Genomic DNA, 18,462 nt, shown 5'->3' on the forward strand with positions numbered 1-18,462 from the left:
TATACATCTCTTATCTTCTGTTTAATCTTAATTTCTTATCAATTAAACCTCAAGTTTTATTTTTATCTATTTTTATCTTTTATTCACTGTTACTTCATTTGAAATGATTAATTGGTCTGTAAATCCCTATTTTTGTAAATGCGCTTCTGAGACAAAATAAAATAAAAGTGACTGTTTGACTGATTCAATCTCTTCATTAAAAATATTAACTCATTATTATTTAGTTTATCTTTCTTATACATTTATATATTTCTGATCCACAGATGAGAAATTATCACTTATCACATTATTATTTTTATTATTATTATTATTATTATTATTATTATTATTAGTAGTAGTAGTAGTAGTAGTTAATATATTTCTTCTATTATTATGAATTTAGGAAATGCAGAAACAGAATTGGCCAAGACTTTTTTTTTGTTAATATTCTTTTGCTGATTTTTCAACTGTGACAGTATGGATTTATTTATATTGTTTTACATTTATTTTGACTTTTATTTGGTTTTAGACAGTATAAACGGAAGGTGTTTAATTCATTATTATACATTCATTCCACATAATACAAAGTTATGAAGAGTTTCAGGTGTAATTTAATTCAGTTCAATTCTTTCTGCAAACAGTGAATAATACTACGCTCCCATTCTGAAAGGCTTTATTTCAGCCGGACAATTCTAAACCACATACTGCATAACGTTAACTCACCCAACGGATTGAAGGTCTGATATGTGTTTTAGGTTTTACTGTGAATAAAAAAATGGTTTATGATCATTTCGTATCATGATATTCAGTTTTTATCAGTATTTACTGTGCTGGAGATGCTGGAATAGCTGGGAGCGTCGGTCGGAGTGGACAGTGCTGTTGAACCAGAGCTAAAAGCCTGAGGGTGATTCTGTCGTTCTGTAGCTCCGCCCCCTTTACCTGCACACACTTTAACATCACCTGTACCTGCCTCAATGTCATACACCTTTACATCACTCAGGTAAGAACATCTCCTCTATACTTTACTGTAGAACTCACAGCTTTTATCATTTAGACTTTATGCAGTTTTAAAAAATAATAGAAAGGATGTTAAAGTTCTGGATGATAAAGAGTTAATATAAGTTTTATCCTTTTTAGAGACACATTTCTGTAAAATGTAAACTGAATTACAAATTTAACACAAGGGGAAATTAAAACTGATTATAGGGCACATTAAATACAAGTTTTCTTAATGTAATATTTAAAGTATTTTTCAGAGAAAAGTTATTTTAAACTGCAAAAAATAGACTATTAAAAATAATAATAATAAAAATAATTCTATTAAAATAGAATATTTAAAAAACTTTTTTTAAATGGTAGAGTTGATTTTCTTTATAAAGAAACACGCGCAGTACTTATTGTTCATTTTACACACAAAGCTTTACAACTTGTAGGTCGTGTAATTTGTGGATATAATTTTGTATTTCCTCATTTCTGCATAAGTTATAGTAGTAGAGTACTTATCAGCTTTTTACCAGAAGAAAAGATGGCACGTTTTTTTTATGCGAAAAGTGGCAAAAATACAACTATTTTTATTATACTATACTATTATGTGGAACATCAATTTTATGGCAACCTAACAAAACTAGAAAAACAATCTATGCTATAAAAGTTTCTGTGGTTTTGCACAAAATATAAATTGCTGATACTTTTCAAAATGTTCAAAATCTTCTGAAAAATATTGAAATATTTAGAGTCACAGTATGTGTTGTTATAAGATGATTATGAGCTATTATGGAAGCTTATGGTGGTCATTGTAATGCATTGTATATATAGTATTTATTGAAATTGTCATTTGAAAGGTTCTTTTTCATCTTTTTCATGGTTTTATTGTTTACTATGAAGTCGATTACAGTCTGTGGCATTGTTTAATTGCTACTCTTTGTAGCGCCTTTCTTTATTACACTATAGCGCATCTATAGCATGTGCTTTTTTGACATATTGGATACTAAGGTGAAACTCATGTGCTACATTTAAAAACACCTGAGGCCAAACGATTTGTAATCCCTTTATTTCCCTGTAATAGACGTTATTATAGAATTACACTCTAATCCTCTGCAGAGGAAATTACACTTGTGTTTAGCTTAAGGTTAAACTGTTGATTTTGCCCCATAATGTGAATCTGATGGCTGTTCTTCTAGTTGTATCAGAATTTTATTATGAATGGACCAAAGGGTTAAAAATGTACGATGTGTAGAGGAATATTTTCATCTTGAGTTTCACTGAATGTTTCGAAGAGTTTTTTTTTTTAACTATTTTTGTTCACTTACTGTTTTTAGATTATTAAACACATTTTTGTTCTACCTTGACTGCAAAAATACATTTACACAAAATCTCTGCTGTTAAGATGCTATTTTGCTGTGAAATTAAGTTCACAACCACAAAAAAGTCAATGTAAAATATAGTAATTATGGTATTATGTAGTGCCATTTTCACATTTAGGTAAAACATTTTTAATCCGTATTTTACATACATTTTTTACAGTGTATGCTATGTTTTGTCCTATCTAACCTGTTAAACTATATGTAGTAGTCATGACAATATATATATATATATATATATATTTTTTTTTTTTTTTTCTAATATTTTCTAATAAGCTTTTGAACTAAATATTCTATAAAAAGTGGTAGGTTAAATAATGCTAGTTAAAAAAAACACTTTTTATATATTTTTTTCTAAATTGTGCCTCTAATCTCCACTCTCTGATACTGTATCTCTTGCCTCATTAACATATCTTTGGGGGCTGATTCTGATCCGACCGGTCTGATAACTGGTTCACTTCCTTTAAGAGTAATGAGTTTCTGTTGTAAAGATTTAATCGATTTGAAGTATTTAAGTCTGGATTTTAAGTTTAGAACACTTCTAATATGACCTAAATATGTTGATACTTCCTGATTTAAGATCATCCTTTGATACAAGAAACAAAAAGACATTCGCTTTTATGGACAATATAACAAAATAAAAGAATCACATTAGAACAGTTAATGAAGAATGTATGGTGAAAGTGACCTAAAACATTGTGAACATTGATACTTTATCACTGATGTGTCTACAATACTTCAAAATTAGTAGTTTTATTGTCATCAATACTGAATATGTAGCTACAGGACATACAGAGGATCAAAATTACCTTACTTTCCCTCCCAAAATTACAACAAATACAACTAAATAAAATTATAACTATAAAGGAATTAACCCTTGTGTGGTGTTCATATTTTTGTTACTCGTTTACTTTGTTACTTGTATTTAATTAAGCAAAATTAAGCAATTTTACATTAAAATGCTTTACACATGCTCGCTTCACCTAAATTGCAAGCAATATAAACAGCTTACATTTCTTTTAAAAAGTGCTTCTCTATTTTTATTAGTTTTTTTAATAAAATGTAAAAGAAAATGAATTAAACTCAAGATATGAGTAGAAAATTAGTTTAGTTTCAAATGTACAAATGAAGCAATGTTTATTATCCCTTGGACAAACAGACTGTATGTAATATAAATGTGTGTGTGTGTGGGGGGGGGGGGGGGGGGGTGTACAGTGTGTGTTTATCGAAAATGTGTTTTGATATATGTTTTTCACAAAAAATGAGCCAATGCCAATGAGTTTGAGTTAGAAAAAATATATTTTTTAGTTTCATTTGATGAAAAATGAAACCCCGAACACCACACAAGGGTTAAAGACACTAAATGTACAATACAACAAGGACACAGATATAGACATACATGAGACAAAAATACAAATTAAAATTAAACTTCTAAGGTACAAAATACAATGTTTCTTAAACCAAATATCTGGACAGACAAAAGATTTAAGATCTAAGTTTTGGAAGTGGTTTAGGTTCTTTTGATGTTCTTGTGTTGAATCTCTTCCACTGTTTCCTTCAGAATTAGTGAACGATGGTGAACTAGTGAACGAACCCAAACCACAATGAGGAGAAACATCATGATCTTCAGAGCGCTGGTCCTCGCTCTTCTCTGCACAGGTGAGATTATCTCAACATTCATCACTTAAGATCAAACTGATCCAAATAAAGATCTGCAGATAAAGTGTTTTAAAACCAGAATCAAAATAAAATCAGATTAAATTCATTAGTTTAGATTTCTCTGATGTAAATAACTATCTAATGATGATGTCATCGTTCTGATCAGGATGCAGGGCAGCTCTGGTCAGCGCACAGGTAAGATCACCTGTCTGTGTTTCCCTTCAGAGTGAGAATTTAAAAAAGAGAGGTAAAATTGACCAGTAACTCGTTTTACTCCTGATTTTCTTTCAGTGCAATTCGACTCAACTCGACGGTAAGAGTGATCGATCTTTCTGATGATGTTCTTCTAACTTCAGACAAACAAAAATAGTTTAGTATTGTTTTATGTTTAATACTAATTAATAAAAAATATGAAATATGATCCCCCCTCCCCCACACAGGAGCAGCAATAGAACCATGTAGTCTGAAAAATAGGTAGGTTATTTTTTAATCCACAATTTTTAAACCAATATTATATATAAAATGTTTTCTGTGTACGGACTTATTAATAATAATACATAATCATTTTTTCACCACTAGTGACATCACCCCAACTACTGACCCCACAGTCATCACCAAAGCCCTGCCCAGTCTCAGCACCGTCACCGGCTGGAACCAGGGTCAGGCCAACGCCCTCATCCAAAGCATCACTAGTGCAGGATTCCAGGTAAGTGTGCACTGCACACAGATCACCTGGATACGATGTTCCTGATCCATCAAAGAGATACAACAGCAGCAACAACACAATACAATAAGAAACATATTCAGACAAATCAAAACACAGAAGAATAGAAAATATATAAGGCTATAAAACTATACAAGGTAAGGATCTATCTGTAAACGGAGCAGTGCAGTAGATGTTGCTAATGGTCATAAATAATTAAATAATTAACAGAGTAAAGTGCAATGACATCGATTACGAAAGTGACTGATGTGACATAGAAATATAATATAATATAAGTATGCATACGTTACAAGACAGTTCTAAAAAGAGAATGTGAAAATGTGAATACCCAATCATGAGTAAAGTGTACTTGAATGTAAGTGAGGTTGGGGAAGTGTTAGTGTAAATAATTAAGTGGTTGAGTAATAATGTCCATGTGGTGTGTGACTGGGTTAAACTCAGTCAGCAGCAGCATCCCGTCCCCGATGGGAGGAGTTAAAGAGTCTGATGGCTCTCGGAATGAAGAATGAAAAATCAGATGATCAGTGTAGAAGATCATGTGATTCACTGTAATCAGATGTCCTGATGTAACCAGTGTTGTTGTTCTGGATCATTTTTAATTCTATTAATTACATTTAGTTTTATTAAGTACTTACTTCTTTTTTTAAAGACTTAGCTATATTGAATACCTTTCTATTCTATTGAATATTCTTAATTTTATTAAAAACCTTTAGCTCTCATAAAAACTTTTAAAGACTAATTTATATTTAAAAAATTAGTTCTATAGACTATAGATGTTTGAGTTTGAAATGTAATAGAGTTTAAATTAAAATAAAGATATTTACATTTGAATTGTAATGAAGATTAAATTAAAATTATGAGTTATTTAAGTTTGAAATGTGTTGTAATTAAAGTTAAAATAAAGATATTTGAGTTTGAAATATAATTGAGTTAAAGGTAATATTAAAATATTTAAGTTTCTTTAAGTACTGATGTAACCAGTGTTGTTGTTCTGGATCATTTTTAATTCTAAACATTATAAATTACTGAATACTGAAGACCTTTAACAGCAGGTCAACATGCTTCCTACAAAAGAGTTTTACATAATTATTATATCTGCATTCTCATTGGATGATTTCCAGATCAACAGTTCCTCCTCTCTGGTGTCTTTGGGAACTCTTGTTGGAGGCGTTCCCTCTGCAACCATCAAGAACATCCCACCCAATGAGATTCTGACGGCATCCCAGAATCCAACATTCCTCACCAACATTCTGTCAGCGCCGGCGATTCTCCAGAGTTCAGTCGTCCTGAAGGTAAAATATTAATAAATGTTTAGTTAGTAAGTGAAGAATATCTGTATTATTTAGTATATTAATTATTACCAGACTCAGTCAGAAAGGGTTAACAGAGGATCATCTTTACCTGAGAACCAGATCCACACAAATATCTCAGATAAAACCAGATCAGATTCCACAAAAAAACACAGAAACATCAAAGCAGTATAAAGTTCTTCTCCTCCTCTTTGTTCTAGATCGTCTCTGTGAACAAGACTAATGTGGTGCAGAATGTTCCAGATGCTTTGGCAGCATATGTTCCCCCAGTGCTGCTGACAAACCTGAAATCTGTTGATGTTACACTGATCAATAAGAAGAGCTGGAGTCAACAGCAGGTAACAGATTACTCACCTGTCCGTTCACTCCGCCCACTAAACCTGTAAAAACCACAAGTCTGATTCTGAATATCCCTGATTTACCTGATCATGTAGCTCTCTGACTGTTTATATTATTTCTGTATGTGTTTTTCAGGCTGCCGTTCTGTTTGAAGCAGTTTCTAGAGTCGCAGCCGATCCGGAAGAGTGAGTTACACACTATTAGAATTTTAAGAAAAGTTGTATTTTTTATAGTTAAAAACAAAGTTGTGAAGAACTATTTATCATATTTTAAATGCAATGAATAAAACCCTGATAATCCCTGTCTCTGTCTATTATTAAATTCTAAACTTCTAGAACAAAAATGCTGTACTTTCTTACCTTGATTATTGCTGAGATTATTTCTGACTAGCATCATTTGACCCGACTACACCTGACTAATAGTGATCTGCACACCTGGATCTTACAGAATAAATGTCTGATTGTTGCTGGTTTGTCTCCCCCTGCAGGCTGTCAGAGTCATTACTGCAGGGATTCAGCTGCAGCTCAGTTAAGGATCTTTCACTACAGAAGATCAGACAGCTGGTGAAAGCCTGTAGACCACGTTCAGGCAGGAACAAGGTCGTCCTGAATGAACCTCAGGTAAACACAGTCCTTGATTTATATATAATATAATTATTTTATGTGATTAAAGAGAAAAGATGGTGTAACACTGGTGTGTGTTGTGTGTTGTAGCTGATCTGCATGTACAACTATGTGAAAAATGACTCCACATTGAGTTACACTGACCTTCCTCCTGAAGTGCTTCTCTACTACAGGTGTGTAGCTTAAAACGCACTTACACACACTTATACACAACGCACTTCTATAATGTTTTAAATTGTAGTATCTGTTTTCTATAACTAGATGACCTCATGTGGTTGTGTATTGTAGTTATGATAAGGTGCCGAAGGAGAACTGCAGGTCGTACTTCAGTGCTCTGGGTTCAGCAGATTTCTCAGTTCTTTCCAGCGTTCTCAACAAACAGTCCGTCTTGTTCAGCAACGCTCAGAACTGCCTGGTAAATCACACATTTACAGATTCACTCTCACTTATATGCTTTTTTAAATAACTCTAATTTTCTCTAATCTCTAACACTAATTATTATTCTCTCATATGTGTTCTTTCAGGGTATATCTGGTACTAGCCTGAACAGGGATCAGGTGGGGGTTCTGGGTAATATGATCTGCACTCTGAACCCATCCTACATCCAGAACTCTGATCCACTCATCCTGGAGAATCTGAAGAACTGTGGAGATCTTTCTGACTCTCAGGTCACCGCCATACAGACACTGCTATTCTCTGGAAACACTCAGTATGGGTAAGAAAGATAATTAAAGTAAAACTTAATATACCTTTCTCCATTCAATAGACAAAGTAAACAAAAATTGATGATATATTATTAACTCAGACAAAACAGGAATGAAAGTGAACAGAGCAAAAAAGTGAATTTGCAACAGGAAGATTTTAAAAGAGAAGAACAATCAATCAATTGCAGGCAATATTTATTACAAAAAGGCAGAAACAGTCAAAAGCTCTGTGTGTAAAGCTTTTTATATAAAATTTATATAAAGGTGATTGATTACATGCAGATGAGGGAACTATGTTGGCCATCTCTGAGGACAAAGAACTATATAGATAGGTTGATTAAAAAGCATTTCTTGCTTGATAAATTAATGGAGCATTAGTTAGTCCAAACAGCACATCACTATACTCCTACTAGCCAAAAGTAGTGGCTTCTGTTTGTTTTTTAAAAGTTTAATAAAAGAAAATAATATTAAATATAGTCGCCTGCAACCTAATCATTTTACTCATTTGTCAAATAAAATCATACTCTTCCTCATGTGTGCCATAATCTTCAACAACTTATTAAAAAATTGCAACCCATACAACAAATACAAAGAAAGATAATAAAGCAAACCAGTCAAAAAATCAGTCATTCTAAATCCAGAACATCACAAAATAGAAAGAAAACTTGAGTCTTTGATACTATCAATGATTGAAACCAAGATGGCGGCATGTGTACATGCAGCGGCTACTCTCCCGAGGAAGCAGCGTTTTTGTGTTTTTTGTCCTGTAAGTCGCAGTGTTTTTGTACGTCTTTGTCGTGCGTTCACGTCCTGAAGCGCACCTACAGCCTTGAGTTTCTGCTTGAAGTCGGCAGAAACTCACTTTTGGAGTTAAACCGCGGACTCCGAGAAGATCTGCGGCGTGCTCCTGACACCCGCACCCCCACCGACCCCCACCGCTGCAGCTCGCCCACAATGGAAGTGCCACAGGCGGCAGGCGAGAAGGCAGAAACGGGGTAAGCGCGGGGGTATCCGAGTGAGGCTAGCGGCTAGCCCACACAAGCCAGCTATCCCCACCATGCTTTTGGCCAATGTATGCTCTCTGGACAACAAGTGGAGTTATGTGTCATAACTAAGTTTTGGGAGTGATCCACGCCCTCACTCCTCCCACTTCCTTCCCTATTTAAACTGTCACTTCCTCTCTACCTGCTCATTGAACAAACCTCGCATGTGGTGTTCGCTCCTGCTCCTTACCTGGTCCACTATGGTTCTGCACCTGTCTGTCTCCTGCGACCGGCTGCTCCCGTCCACCCTGACTCCTCCACTGCCACTGCTCTAGGCTGCCTTCCCTGGTAGTTGTTTTATCTTGTCTCGACTGCTATGGCTGTCGTCTCCTCGACCTGGTCTGGCAACTCCCGTGCGGTCTCCTCCACCTGGTTTGGCAATTCCCGTGCGGTCTCCTCCACCTGGTCTGGCAACTCCCGCGCGGTCTCCTCGGGCCTTGAGCGGTCTCTCCGCGTTCTCTCTCTCTCTGCCACCTTCCCAGCACCTTCCAGGCACCGCTGCTGCTGCTGCTAACCCTCTCTTGCTTCCTTTGCGAGGCCTCCACGCGACCTTGTCATCCGCGGCGGTCTCTCACTCTCTCTCAGCGCTTCCCCTGCCGCTAAAACCCTTCTGCTACCCTTGCAGGTCCTCTTCGCGTCTTTGCCGGACACTTCTTCACCCCCTTCCAGCGCTGCACGCGCCCCTCCGGCGGCTCCCTGCACTCCTACTGCCTCTCTGGGCGATACTCGAGCTTCGAGCGTGGCCACGCCTCCCCTCTCTCTCCCGAGCGAGTGTCGGCATGCCTTCGTATCCATGGATCAGCGGTATTTCTGCGAATGTGTTTAGCGCCCTTCTCTCTCTCTCTCTCTCTTTCTCTTTCTCTCTCTGCCCCTACCGGCGGCCACGCCGGTGCCGCTACCGCGGCCCGCTCTTCCTGTTTCCCCTTCCGACCTGTGTTTCTTTTCTGCCCGACCCGCTGGCCGGGTATGGCTCCGCCTTCCTACAGCCTAATTGGGCCGTTCTCGAGCGTAGCCCCGCTTCCTCTCTCTCTCTCCTGAGTGAGTGTAGGTGTCCCTTCAAAATCCATAAATCCTGCATATGAGTTCAGTGCCCTTCTCTCTCTCTCTCTCTCTCTCTCTGTCTCTTTCTTTCTCTCAGCGTCTTCTTTCTCTCTCTGCCTCTACCGGCACCCACGCCATTACCACTGCTGCTGCCGGCGCCCGCGCCGCTCCCGCGGCCCGCTCTTTCCTGTTTCCCCTTCCAACCTGCATTTTTTCCACCCGACCCGCTGGCCGGGTGTGGCTCCGCCTCCCTGCAGCCCCACTGGGCGGTACTCGAGCATGGCCACTGTGACATTCCTGCTACTGATTTTGGCGCCGCCTGCTGGTCACATGCTGCTAGTTTCAGTGTTGAAGGCTGCATGTCGGGAGACCCCCAGCTGCCTGTGATATCCCTGGCATGAGCCGCCTTCCTGATGGCCCAGAACTGACGTTCCTGTGAATGCTGACCTTGTTTCGGAATTGTAGACAATTATCCAACGTGGTGTCTATCCTTTGAGCGGGAGTGCGTGGGTCGCATATGCTCCCTGTTTCCATCATAATCCTCCTCACCATGATCATAATCGTTTTTGCCATCATTATAATTATCTTGCCATAATATTCGTCTTTGCCATCAGCATCTTCACCTTTGTAGTCGTTGCCTCCATATCTCTGCCACCATCGCTGCTCTGTCTATTACATTGTGCCATTGTCGTCACGACGATCCTTGGCACCCTCATCATACTCACCTCCATCATCACCATCGCAGTCGTCATCACTATCACACCCTCATCACCTTCATCCCCTTTGTCGTCATGCCACAATCTCTGCCTTCATCACTATTACCATTGCCTTCATCATCCCTGCCATCACCAGCATGGCCATCTTCACCATCACCATCATCACCACCATAGTCTTCATCTTCGTGGCAGTCTTCATCATTTGCATCACCTTCACCATCACCTCCATAGTCGTCATCTTCGTGGCGGTCTTCATCGTCATCATCACCTCCATCTTTGCCCACATCTTCTCGCCGGCATCTTCATCACTTTCACCTGCTTCGCCTGCATCATTGCCTTTGTCATCGCCATTGTCTTGAGCGTAATCCTGCTCTCGTCATGGCCCTCTTTATCGCCATCGTCATCACCACCATCTCCGCCTGCATCACCTTCATCACCGCCGTAGTCTTCATCACCATTGCCATTGTCTCTGCCTACATCACCACCTTCATCTCCATCGCCGCCATCTTCTAGCCTGCATATTCGTTGCTTTCACCTTCTTCGCTCTCATCAACGCCATGCTGAGCATCATCTCGTCCTCATCGTGGCCATCTTCACATTAACCTCTTAACATGCCCAGAAAAATATGATATTTAATATCTGACTGTGTTTATGAATAGTCATAGGTTCAATATAGACAACCAATATACCATTTTAAAGCTGAGAGCTTTATCAGTATCTCCTTTCAGAAAATAAACATTTGGAGCAAAATATGCCTTGGTTATGAAAATATGAAATCATAATTTTCATATTTCCGTTTTTCGTACGTCCATATTTGATGAAATGTGGTCATGTTATACACCATTCTGCCTCTCTGGATTCCGAAACTGTGCTCCGTTTTACTGTAGGGTGTACGCTTCCCGAATTAGAGCTGAAAGCGCGCGTGGCCGCTCGTGTACAGAGATAAAAGCTGCTTGTGCTTTCCTGCCGGGTCACAGCAGATCACTCCCCCCACCCCCCCGACCTCCACCAGCGGCTCCCCCGCTCTCTTACCTTCAAAACGAGTCCAGGCAATAGAGAATCCATCAATCCAGTCTCCTATAATCCACAGTTTTATCCACTTCTTCCCACTCCGTCTACCCCCCCCCCCCCCCCCCCCCCCCGCTTCTGTTGGACCATCAGGAGCACCCCTTACACCTTACCCGGTCGCTCCTGCTACGCATGTGTGTCGGTGGCTGCTTTTGGGGCCTTTAAACTACATGTACAACATGTGCTTCATTCCACTAAGTCGCTCAACACTACCTTTCCACTTTTCTGCCTCAAGTACCTCACCCTCCATGCTGTCATTCCAGTACATTCCTATACTCGAATAGGCTGGCAGCACCTTCAAACACCTTACTTAATTATTCCCTACCTTTCTTTCGTTTAACTTTCACACTGCCCCCCCCATGCATCGGTTCATCCTCTGGCTTTCTCAAAGACTACAAGGTCGGACTACCAACACTCAGTTGCAGGAGTTCCCAAGCCCAAGTTCGCTCCCCCTCTTTTCTTCTTCTCTGCCCAGTCAAGGGCGTGGGTCAATACTAGCAAAACTGGACTACATCCACTTACTTCAGTCCACTCAGAAGACCATGAGAGACTGTTGTGTTTATGTTTTCATGGAAACCTGACTCAACAACAGCGTCCCGGACCACGCCGTTCAGCTGGAGCGGCTAACATGCTATCGGGCGGACCATGCACTAGCTGACAGAGGTAAGAGCCGTGGCGGCGGACTCTGTGTTTACATCAGTGATGCTTGGTGTCAGAACGTTGTTGTGGTATGTAAACACTGCTCATCTGTAGTGGAACTGATGATTATCAAGTGCCGTCCATTCTATCTACCGAGAGATTTCTCCGCCGTGCTGATCGCTGCTGTTTACATCCCTCCGACCTCCAACAACAGCGTGAGGAGTGAAGCACTGAATGACCTGTACCAGTACATCAGTGAACAGCAGACAGCGCACCCAGATGCTTTTCTCATTCTGGCTGGAGATTTCAACCATGCAGACCCAAAGAGTGTGTTTTCTGGACTTTTTAAACACATAGACTTTCCAACCAGGGGAAACAACATATTGGACCAGGTCTTCACCACACACAGAGGAGCCTACCGAGCCTCCCCCCTCCCCCACATTGGAGCCTCTGATCACCTCACCATTGTGCTAATGCCAGCTTACAGACCACTGGTTAAAGTCACCAAACCAGTTCTTAAGCAGGTACGAGGCCAGAGGGTTCCTCAGAGGCACTTCAGGACTGTTTCAGCACAACAGACTGGAATATGTTCAGAGAGGCTGCCACCCACAACCCACAGACATTCAGGAGTACACAGAAACTGTCTCTGCCTACATCACCAAGTGCATTGATGATGTAACTGACCTCAAGCAGCCTTCACAACAGGAGACCAGGCAGGCCTGAGGACAGCCAGGGCCAACCTGTCCCGCGGGATCAGGAAAGCTAAGAGGCTGTACTCAAAGAAGATTTCCCAACACTTCAGTGACAGCAGAGACACACAGAACCTGTGGCAGGGTATCCAGTCTATCACAGGCTATAAACCACAGCCACAGACCTGCGACAGCGACACATCTCTGCTGAACGACCTGAATGAGCCAATCAACCAAATTATTAACCAAAGTGCCCTTTTGAAACTTTTTGTTTAACTATTATTATTATTATTATTATTAAGATTTTACTGAAGCGGTGTTGAAATGATCTTTTGAAAACCTGTGCGATTAAAAACGAGTGAAAAAGAATGCCCTGAAATCAGCTCACAAAGAAGGCATCGGCATCCTGTTTCAATGACTATCGTCCAGTTGCACTCACCCCCATCCTCATGAAGTGCTTCGAATGACTAGTAATGCATCACATCAAGTCTTCGCTCCCCCCCTCCCTGGACCCCTACCAGTTCGCTTATCGGTCAAATCGCTCGACCGATGATGCCATCTCCACTGTTCTCCACTCAGCCCTCACACACCTGGACAAGAAGAACACCTACGTCAGAATGCTGTTTGTTCACTTCAGCTCAGCATTCAACACAATCGTCCCCCAACAGCTCATACACAAACTGGACAGTCTGGGGCTGAGCACTTCACTGTGCAACTGGCGGTTAGACTTCCTGACTGGCAGACCACAGGCAGTGCGGGTTGGCAGCAGCACATCCAGCATCACCACACTGAACACAGGGGCTCCCCAAGGATGTGTGCTGAGCCCCCTTCTGTTCACTCTGCTGACCCCTGATTGCACACCAGCACACACCTCCAACCTCTTCATCAAGTTTGCGGATGACACAATGGTGGTGGGTCTCATCAGCAACAACGATGAGTCAAACTACAGGAGCGAGGTGAGCCGCCTGGCCTCCTGGTGCAAACACAACAATCCAACAAAGAAGACCAAGGAGATTGTTGTGGACTTCAGGAGAACTCACACACTGCACACTCCTCTGTCCATCAACGGAACTGCTGTGGAGAGGGTGAGCAGCACCAAGTTCCTGGGTGTGCACGTCACAGAGGACCTCTCCTGGAGCACCAACTCAGCATCACTGGCCAGGAAGGAAAATCAGCGTCTCTATTTTCTCCGCAAGCTGAGAAGAGCTGGAGCCCCCACCCCCATCATGACCACTTTCTACAGAGGGGCCATCGAGAGCATCCTGACCAGCTGTTTCACCGTGTGGTACGGGGCCTGCACAGCATCCTGCCGCAGGACCCTCCAGCGCATCGTGAGAGCAGCTGAGAAGATTGTTGGCACCTCTCTCCCCTCCCTTCAGGACTTGTACAGCTCCCGCCTCACACAGAAAGCCCTCTGTCTGGCAGGAGATCCCTCTCACCCACTACACAGCTTCTTCAGCCTGCTGCCATCAGGGAGGAGACTGAGGAGTCTCGGGGCGAGGACCAGCAGACTGCGAGACAGCCCCATCCATCAGGCTGTGAGGATTCTGAACTCTCTTCCTGCTCTACCCCCATCCCACACACTCACTCAGCATCCTGACCCCCCACCAATACAGTACTGAAACTCTGATCTACAATACACAAAGTACTGGTCCCTTCCAAATGGACCTGCACTACTGATATACTTGCACTGTCAATACTCACTTTAATTCCCCAAAAACTGTGAACTTTTAAGAACTTTGGCACTCATTCACTTTACCAGCCTTAAGCTACATAATGAAGTTCAACTTATATAGCGCCTTTCTAGAAACCCAAGGATGCTTTACAACTTACATATTTTACACACAAGCACATTACATCCACACACCGGTGAGAAGCGGCAACCAATAGCGCACAGCGTACTCTCAACCGGAAACGACCGTCCACCTGGAGGACTGCATCGGGCACTACAGCATTTACCCAGGACAGAGTGCCAATCCATATCTGGGCACAGTCATACATACATTTACACCAACACTTACACACACACACACACACGAACTTACATACATAGCACACACACACTGGATCAATTTTAGAGTATCCAATTTTCTGGGCAATTTACAGTATTCAATTTACCTGATCTCCATGTTTTTGCACTGTGGGAGGAAAATGGAGTCCCCGGAGGAAACCCACGCAGACATGGGGAGAACATGGAAACTCCACCCAGATAGGGACTTGAACCCAAGATCCCAGTGCTTGGAGGTGAACGTGCTAACCACTAAGCCACCGTGCCGCCCACATTACATATTTGCACTACTGTTATATACTATTTATACTGTCATCCCATCTCAATCACCATCAATATTGCACTAATGTCTTCTGTCTTTACAGACATCTTTAAAGACATTAGCCTCCACCTTACAGCTGTGGCTAATTTGTATGTGTATTTGCATTTGTATTTGCATTACAATTGATTGATTTTCATCTTCATTTGGTTTGCAGATGTGCATTTTACTAGTTAATTAGTTCCAGTATATAGGGAATAATTGCAGAATGTGTGGAGTATGCTTTTGTCATTTGAATAATGTGAATATTCATACATGCTCTTCTTCAGGAATCCTACAGCGTGGAATCTAATGACCCTGCAACAGATGGAAATTTTACCCCTCCACCTCAAAAAAGACTTCTGGGAAAAATTCAGTTCTGTACGTTTCTGTCTAATTTATATATATATATATTTCTTATAAATTACTGTCTGGGGTGTGTACAGCAAACTGTATATATATTAATAGAATTGTTTTTGTTTGGTTTCAGTCTGTAAAGAGAAGATATCTTGGATCATTCTTACAATTCCTAAAGAAGAAAATCCCAATGTGGAGGCTGAGCAGATTGCATCAAGAATCCACAGTTGCTAGATTCAGACGTTCTGCAGGTAAAAGGAAGCACCTATGTAACTGTACTATATATCGGTATGTCTTTCTGGAGTATAGGTATAATGCTTGTGTGTTTGTTCCTCAGATTGTATTGTCGGAAACATTACAACCCTGACAATTATGGATGATGCATTTCCTATTGACTATGACTCCACCCAGTTTGATTTGTGTCTGGACGCTACTGTACTAAATGATAACCTGGCAGCGGTTACTGAGAAAGTGGTGGACGAAAGCTTAGAGATGATCATTCTGGACAAACTGAACCAGGTCAGTGTTGCAGGATCAGGTTCTGGTATTGGAGATGATCTATAGAATGTCTGGATTGTGGGTATTAATTGATTGTATATGTGGGTTTGTGTTTCAGCTTTACCCATCAGGTCTTCCAGAGAGTGTAGTACAGTTACTGGGCTCCACATCCCGTGTAGCCAATGTTAGTGACATCAGCAAGTGGAACATCACCACTATTGATACCCTGTCTTCACTGATGAACTCAGATAATGGAGACTGGACTTCAGAAGAGGTACAGTGTCCAATAATATCAGCTGATAATTACTGCTGAAGTCTATCTTTCTCAGAAACTGTGTTTCTCAGAAGTTTGTATCAGTGAATGATTGTGTGTTGTAGAGTAAAGCAGTGATTATGAAGTATCTCAGTGTGGAGGGGAACACTCTGGGAACTGTTGAACTAAATGCCATCGGCTCCAACCTCTGTTCTTTGGACGTCAGCGTCCTCAACACCATCACTGCTGATAGTCTGCAGTAAGTACAGAAACACATTATCACATAATCTCTTGTGTTTACTGTGTTTGATCTGTGCATTGATGTGAAGGTCAAGTTTAAATGCAGTGTTCTTGGTTTGTCTTTTTGCAGGAATGCAAATATTTTGGACATCTCTTCATGCTCTATTAATCAGAAATCAGCTCTGTACATTATCGCCAACTCCTCATTCAGCAGCCAACGAAGCGACCCCGCAGCGTTCTTCCTGCTCATCAGCCCTTACTTAGGTAATTCATACGCACATGTATATATATATATATATAAATAAACCTATAAACTTCAGTAAGTTCAGTAACCTAAATGATGACCTCTTCCTAGGTGACTAGTGTTCCCAGTCTCCAGTTTCTAATTGTTCTACTCTGTTCCCTTGACTCTATTCCGTTTCTGTGCTCTGTCTAATCATCACCTTGCTACAATTTATAATTGATGCCCAAATGTTTTGTTGCCCTGATATCAATTTCACCTGTGCCTCTTGCAAGTCCTATTATTGTTGTATCTGAGGTTTGACTATTGTTGGACTACAAAAGTTGAGAGACTGCTGGATCCCATTTGCTCATTCGTTTTCTAAGGCATTGATTTTTCCACTGTATTTCACTTTGCAGTCCATTTTGGCATGATGCTGCCTGACCTGTCAGGACCTCTCTAGATATAATTCTGTTGCCCCTGAAACCTCATTTATTGTATTCTCCTCCCTCTGCTTTCTCTCCTTTAGATTTAGATCTCCTAGTTCCTCTGCTCCTCAATCTCAGTCTATTTCTAATTGCCCTTCCCCATGCCTCAATCATCCCACCAGACTCCTACCATCTTGTTTTTACTTATTTTCTACAACACCGTGCCTTCTTTATTTCCTGTCACTGTCTCCTTCACATTTACCTCTCCTTATCTGACAAACTGTTTGTTTCTTATATCTCCTTGAAGTGGATAATGATGCCTTCTTCAATGTGCAGATGTAACTCTTTTCCCATTAACTGTCTTTTTTCATGGTCGCTCTGGTAGTCCCACATACAAACTTCTCAGTATAACAATTTACTCTTCTCTGTATAATGTGGCAGCCTATGCTCTGTCTTTACTTATTGCTGCTAGAAACTGATTGGAGTTCTGAATCTGCCCGTTCGTTGTGGCCTGGCTCCAGAGGGACCGTTCCCTGGATATGGATCTCTTCTACTGGGTTTTGAAGGGTTATACAACAGTGTTCTGTGCAAGGCTTGCAAATGTCACTTTTATCTTGTATTCTTTAATTCTTCCTCTTATATATTCCAGCTCCTTGCTCCCCCTGTTAATAAAAGAAAACTTAAATATTGAGCTACTGTTGTCCAGTCTGTCTCTGGCTGCCAAACTGAACATGCTTGATTTATCTTTTATTTTTTACGTGATAAACGGTCTTCTTTTTAGTTTCTCCCTGGGCCTTGCACCACCCAACCTGGAGGTCATCTCCTTACTCCTGGAAACAGTGGTTTTTGAGGGTTTCATGACAACCCTCTTCTTTTCTCTCTCTTTTCTACCATGACAGGATTGCCTTGCCTGTTTATTTTAGTCATTGTGTTATATGGCAATATCTGATCACAACATGTTACTGTAAGCTGGAACTTTTGCGGTATGCCTTTAAGGATCATAATCCAACACCACAGAGAAATCAAGAAATTAAGTCTATTCACATCACTGGTTTTATGTGTTTGTAGGTGGAGCTCCAGTGGAAGATATAAGAGCTCTTTCTACTCAGAACATCAGCATGGACATTAGCACCTTCCTCAGTCTGAACCCTGCTGTAATTATGGTAAGAAGCAGAAAAAGATCTGAATCTATTTTTGATACAATTCAATCTGAAAGTAAGAGGCAGAACAGAATCTACTGATATGTGAGATTTGAACTGAAAGGAA

The 18,462-nt window shown here is 40.7% G+C and overlaps 1 protein-coding gene across 1 annotated transcript in view; it reads left to right on the top strand.

The window, feature by feature from the left end:
• Positions 1–957: 957 nt before the first annotated feature.
• Positions 958–18,462, top strand: part of LOC103036435 (mucin-16-like) — a 53,813-nt gene continuing 36,308 nt past the window's right edge. The window contains exons 1-20 of the mRNA XM_049469398.1: positions 958–979; positions 3,901–3,998; positions 4,165–4,193; positions 4,290–4,311; positions 4,439–4,472; positions 4,578–4,704; positions 5,844–6,014; positions 6,233–6,370; positions 6,507–6,556; positions 6,859–6,991; positions 7,085–7,167; positions 7,283–7,409; positions 7,519–7,709; positions 15,491–15,581; positions 15,691–15,808; positions 15,895–16,076; positions 16,174–16,329; positions 16,434–16,567; positions 16,679–16,812; positions 18,265–18,359. Of these exons, the coding sequence (XP_049325355.1) occupies positions 3,944–3,998; positions 4,165–4,193; positions 4,290–4,311; positions 4,439–4,472; positions 4,578–4,704; positions 5,844–6,014; positions 6,233–6,370; positions 6,507–6,556; positions 6,859–6,991; positions 7,085–7,167; positions 7,283–7,409; positions 7,519–7,709; positions 15,491–15,581; positions 15,691–15,808; positions 15,895–16,076; positions 16,174–16,329; positions 16,434–16,567; positions 16,679–16,812; positions 18,265–18,359 (2,070 nt within the window). The 5' untranslated portion in view covers positions 958–979; positions 3,901–3,943. The remainder of the gene's footprint in view (positions 980–3,900; positions 3,999–4,164; positions 4,194–4,289; positions 4,312–4,438; positions 4,473–4,577; positions 4,705–5,843; positions 6,015–6,232; positions 6,371–6,506; positions 6,557–6,858; positions 6,992–7,084; positions 7,168–7,282; positions 7,410–7,518; positions 7,710–15,490; positions 15,582–15,690; positions 15,809–15,894; positions 16,077–16,173; positions 16,330–16,433; positions 16,568–16,678; positions 16,813–18,264; positions 18,360–18,462) is intronic.

This window comes from Astyanax mexicanus, chromosome 21, assembly GCF_023375975.1.
Source record: "Astyanax mexicanus isolate ESR-SI-001 chromosome 21, AstMex3_surface, whole genome shotgun sequence".
Lineage (NCBI taxonomy): Eukaryota > Metazoa > Chordata > Actinopteri > Characiformes > Acestrorhamphidae > Astyanax > Astyanax mexicanus.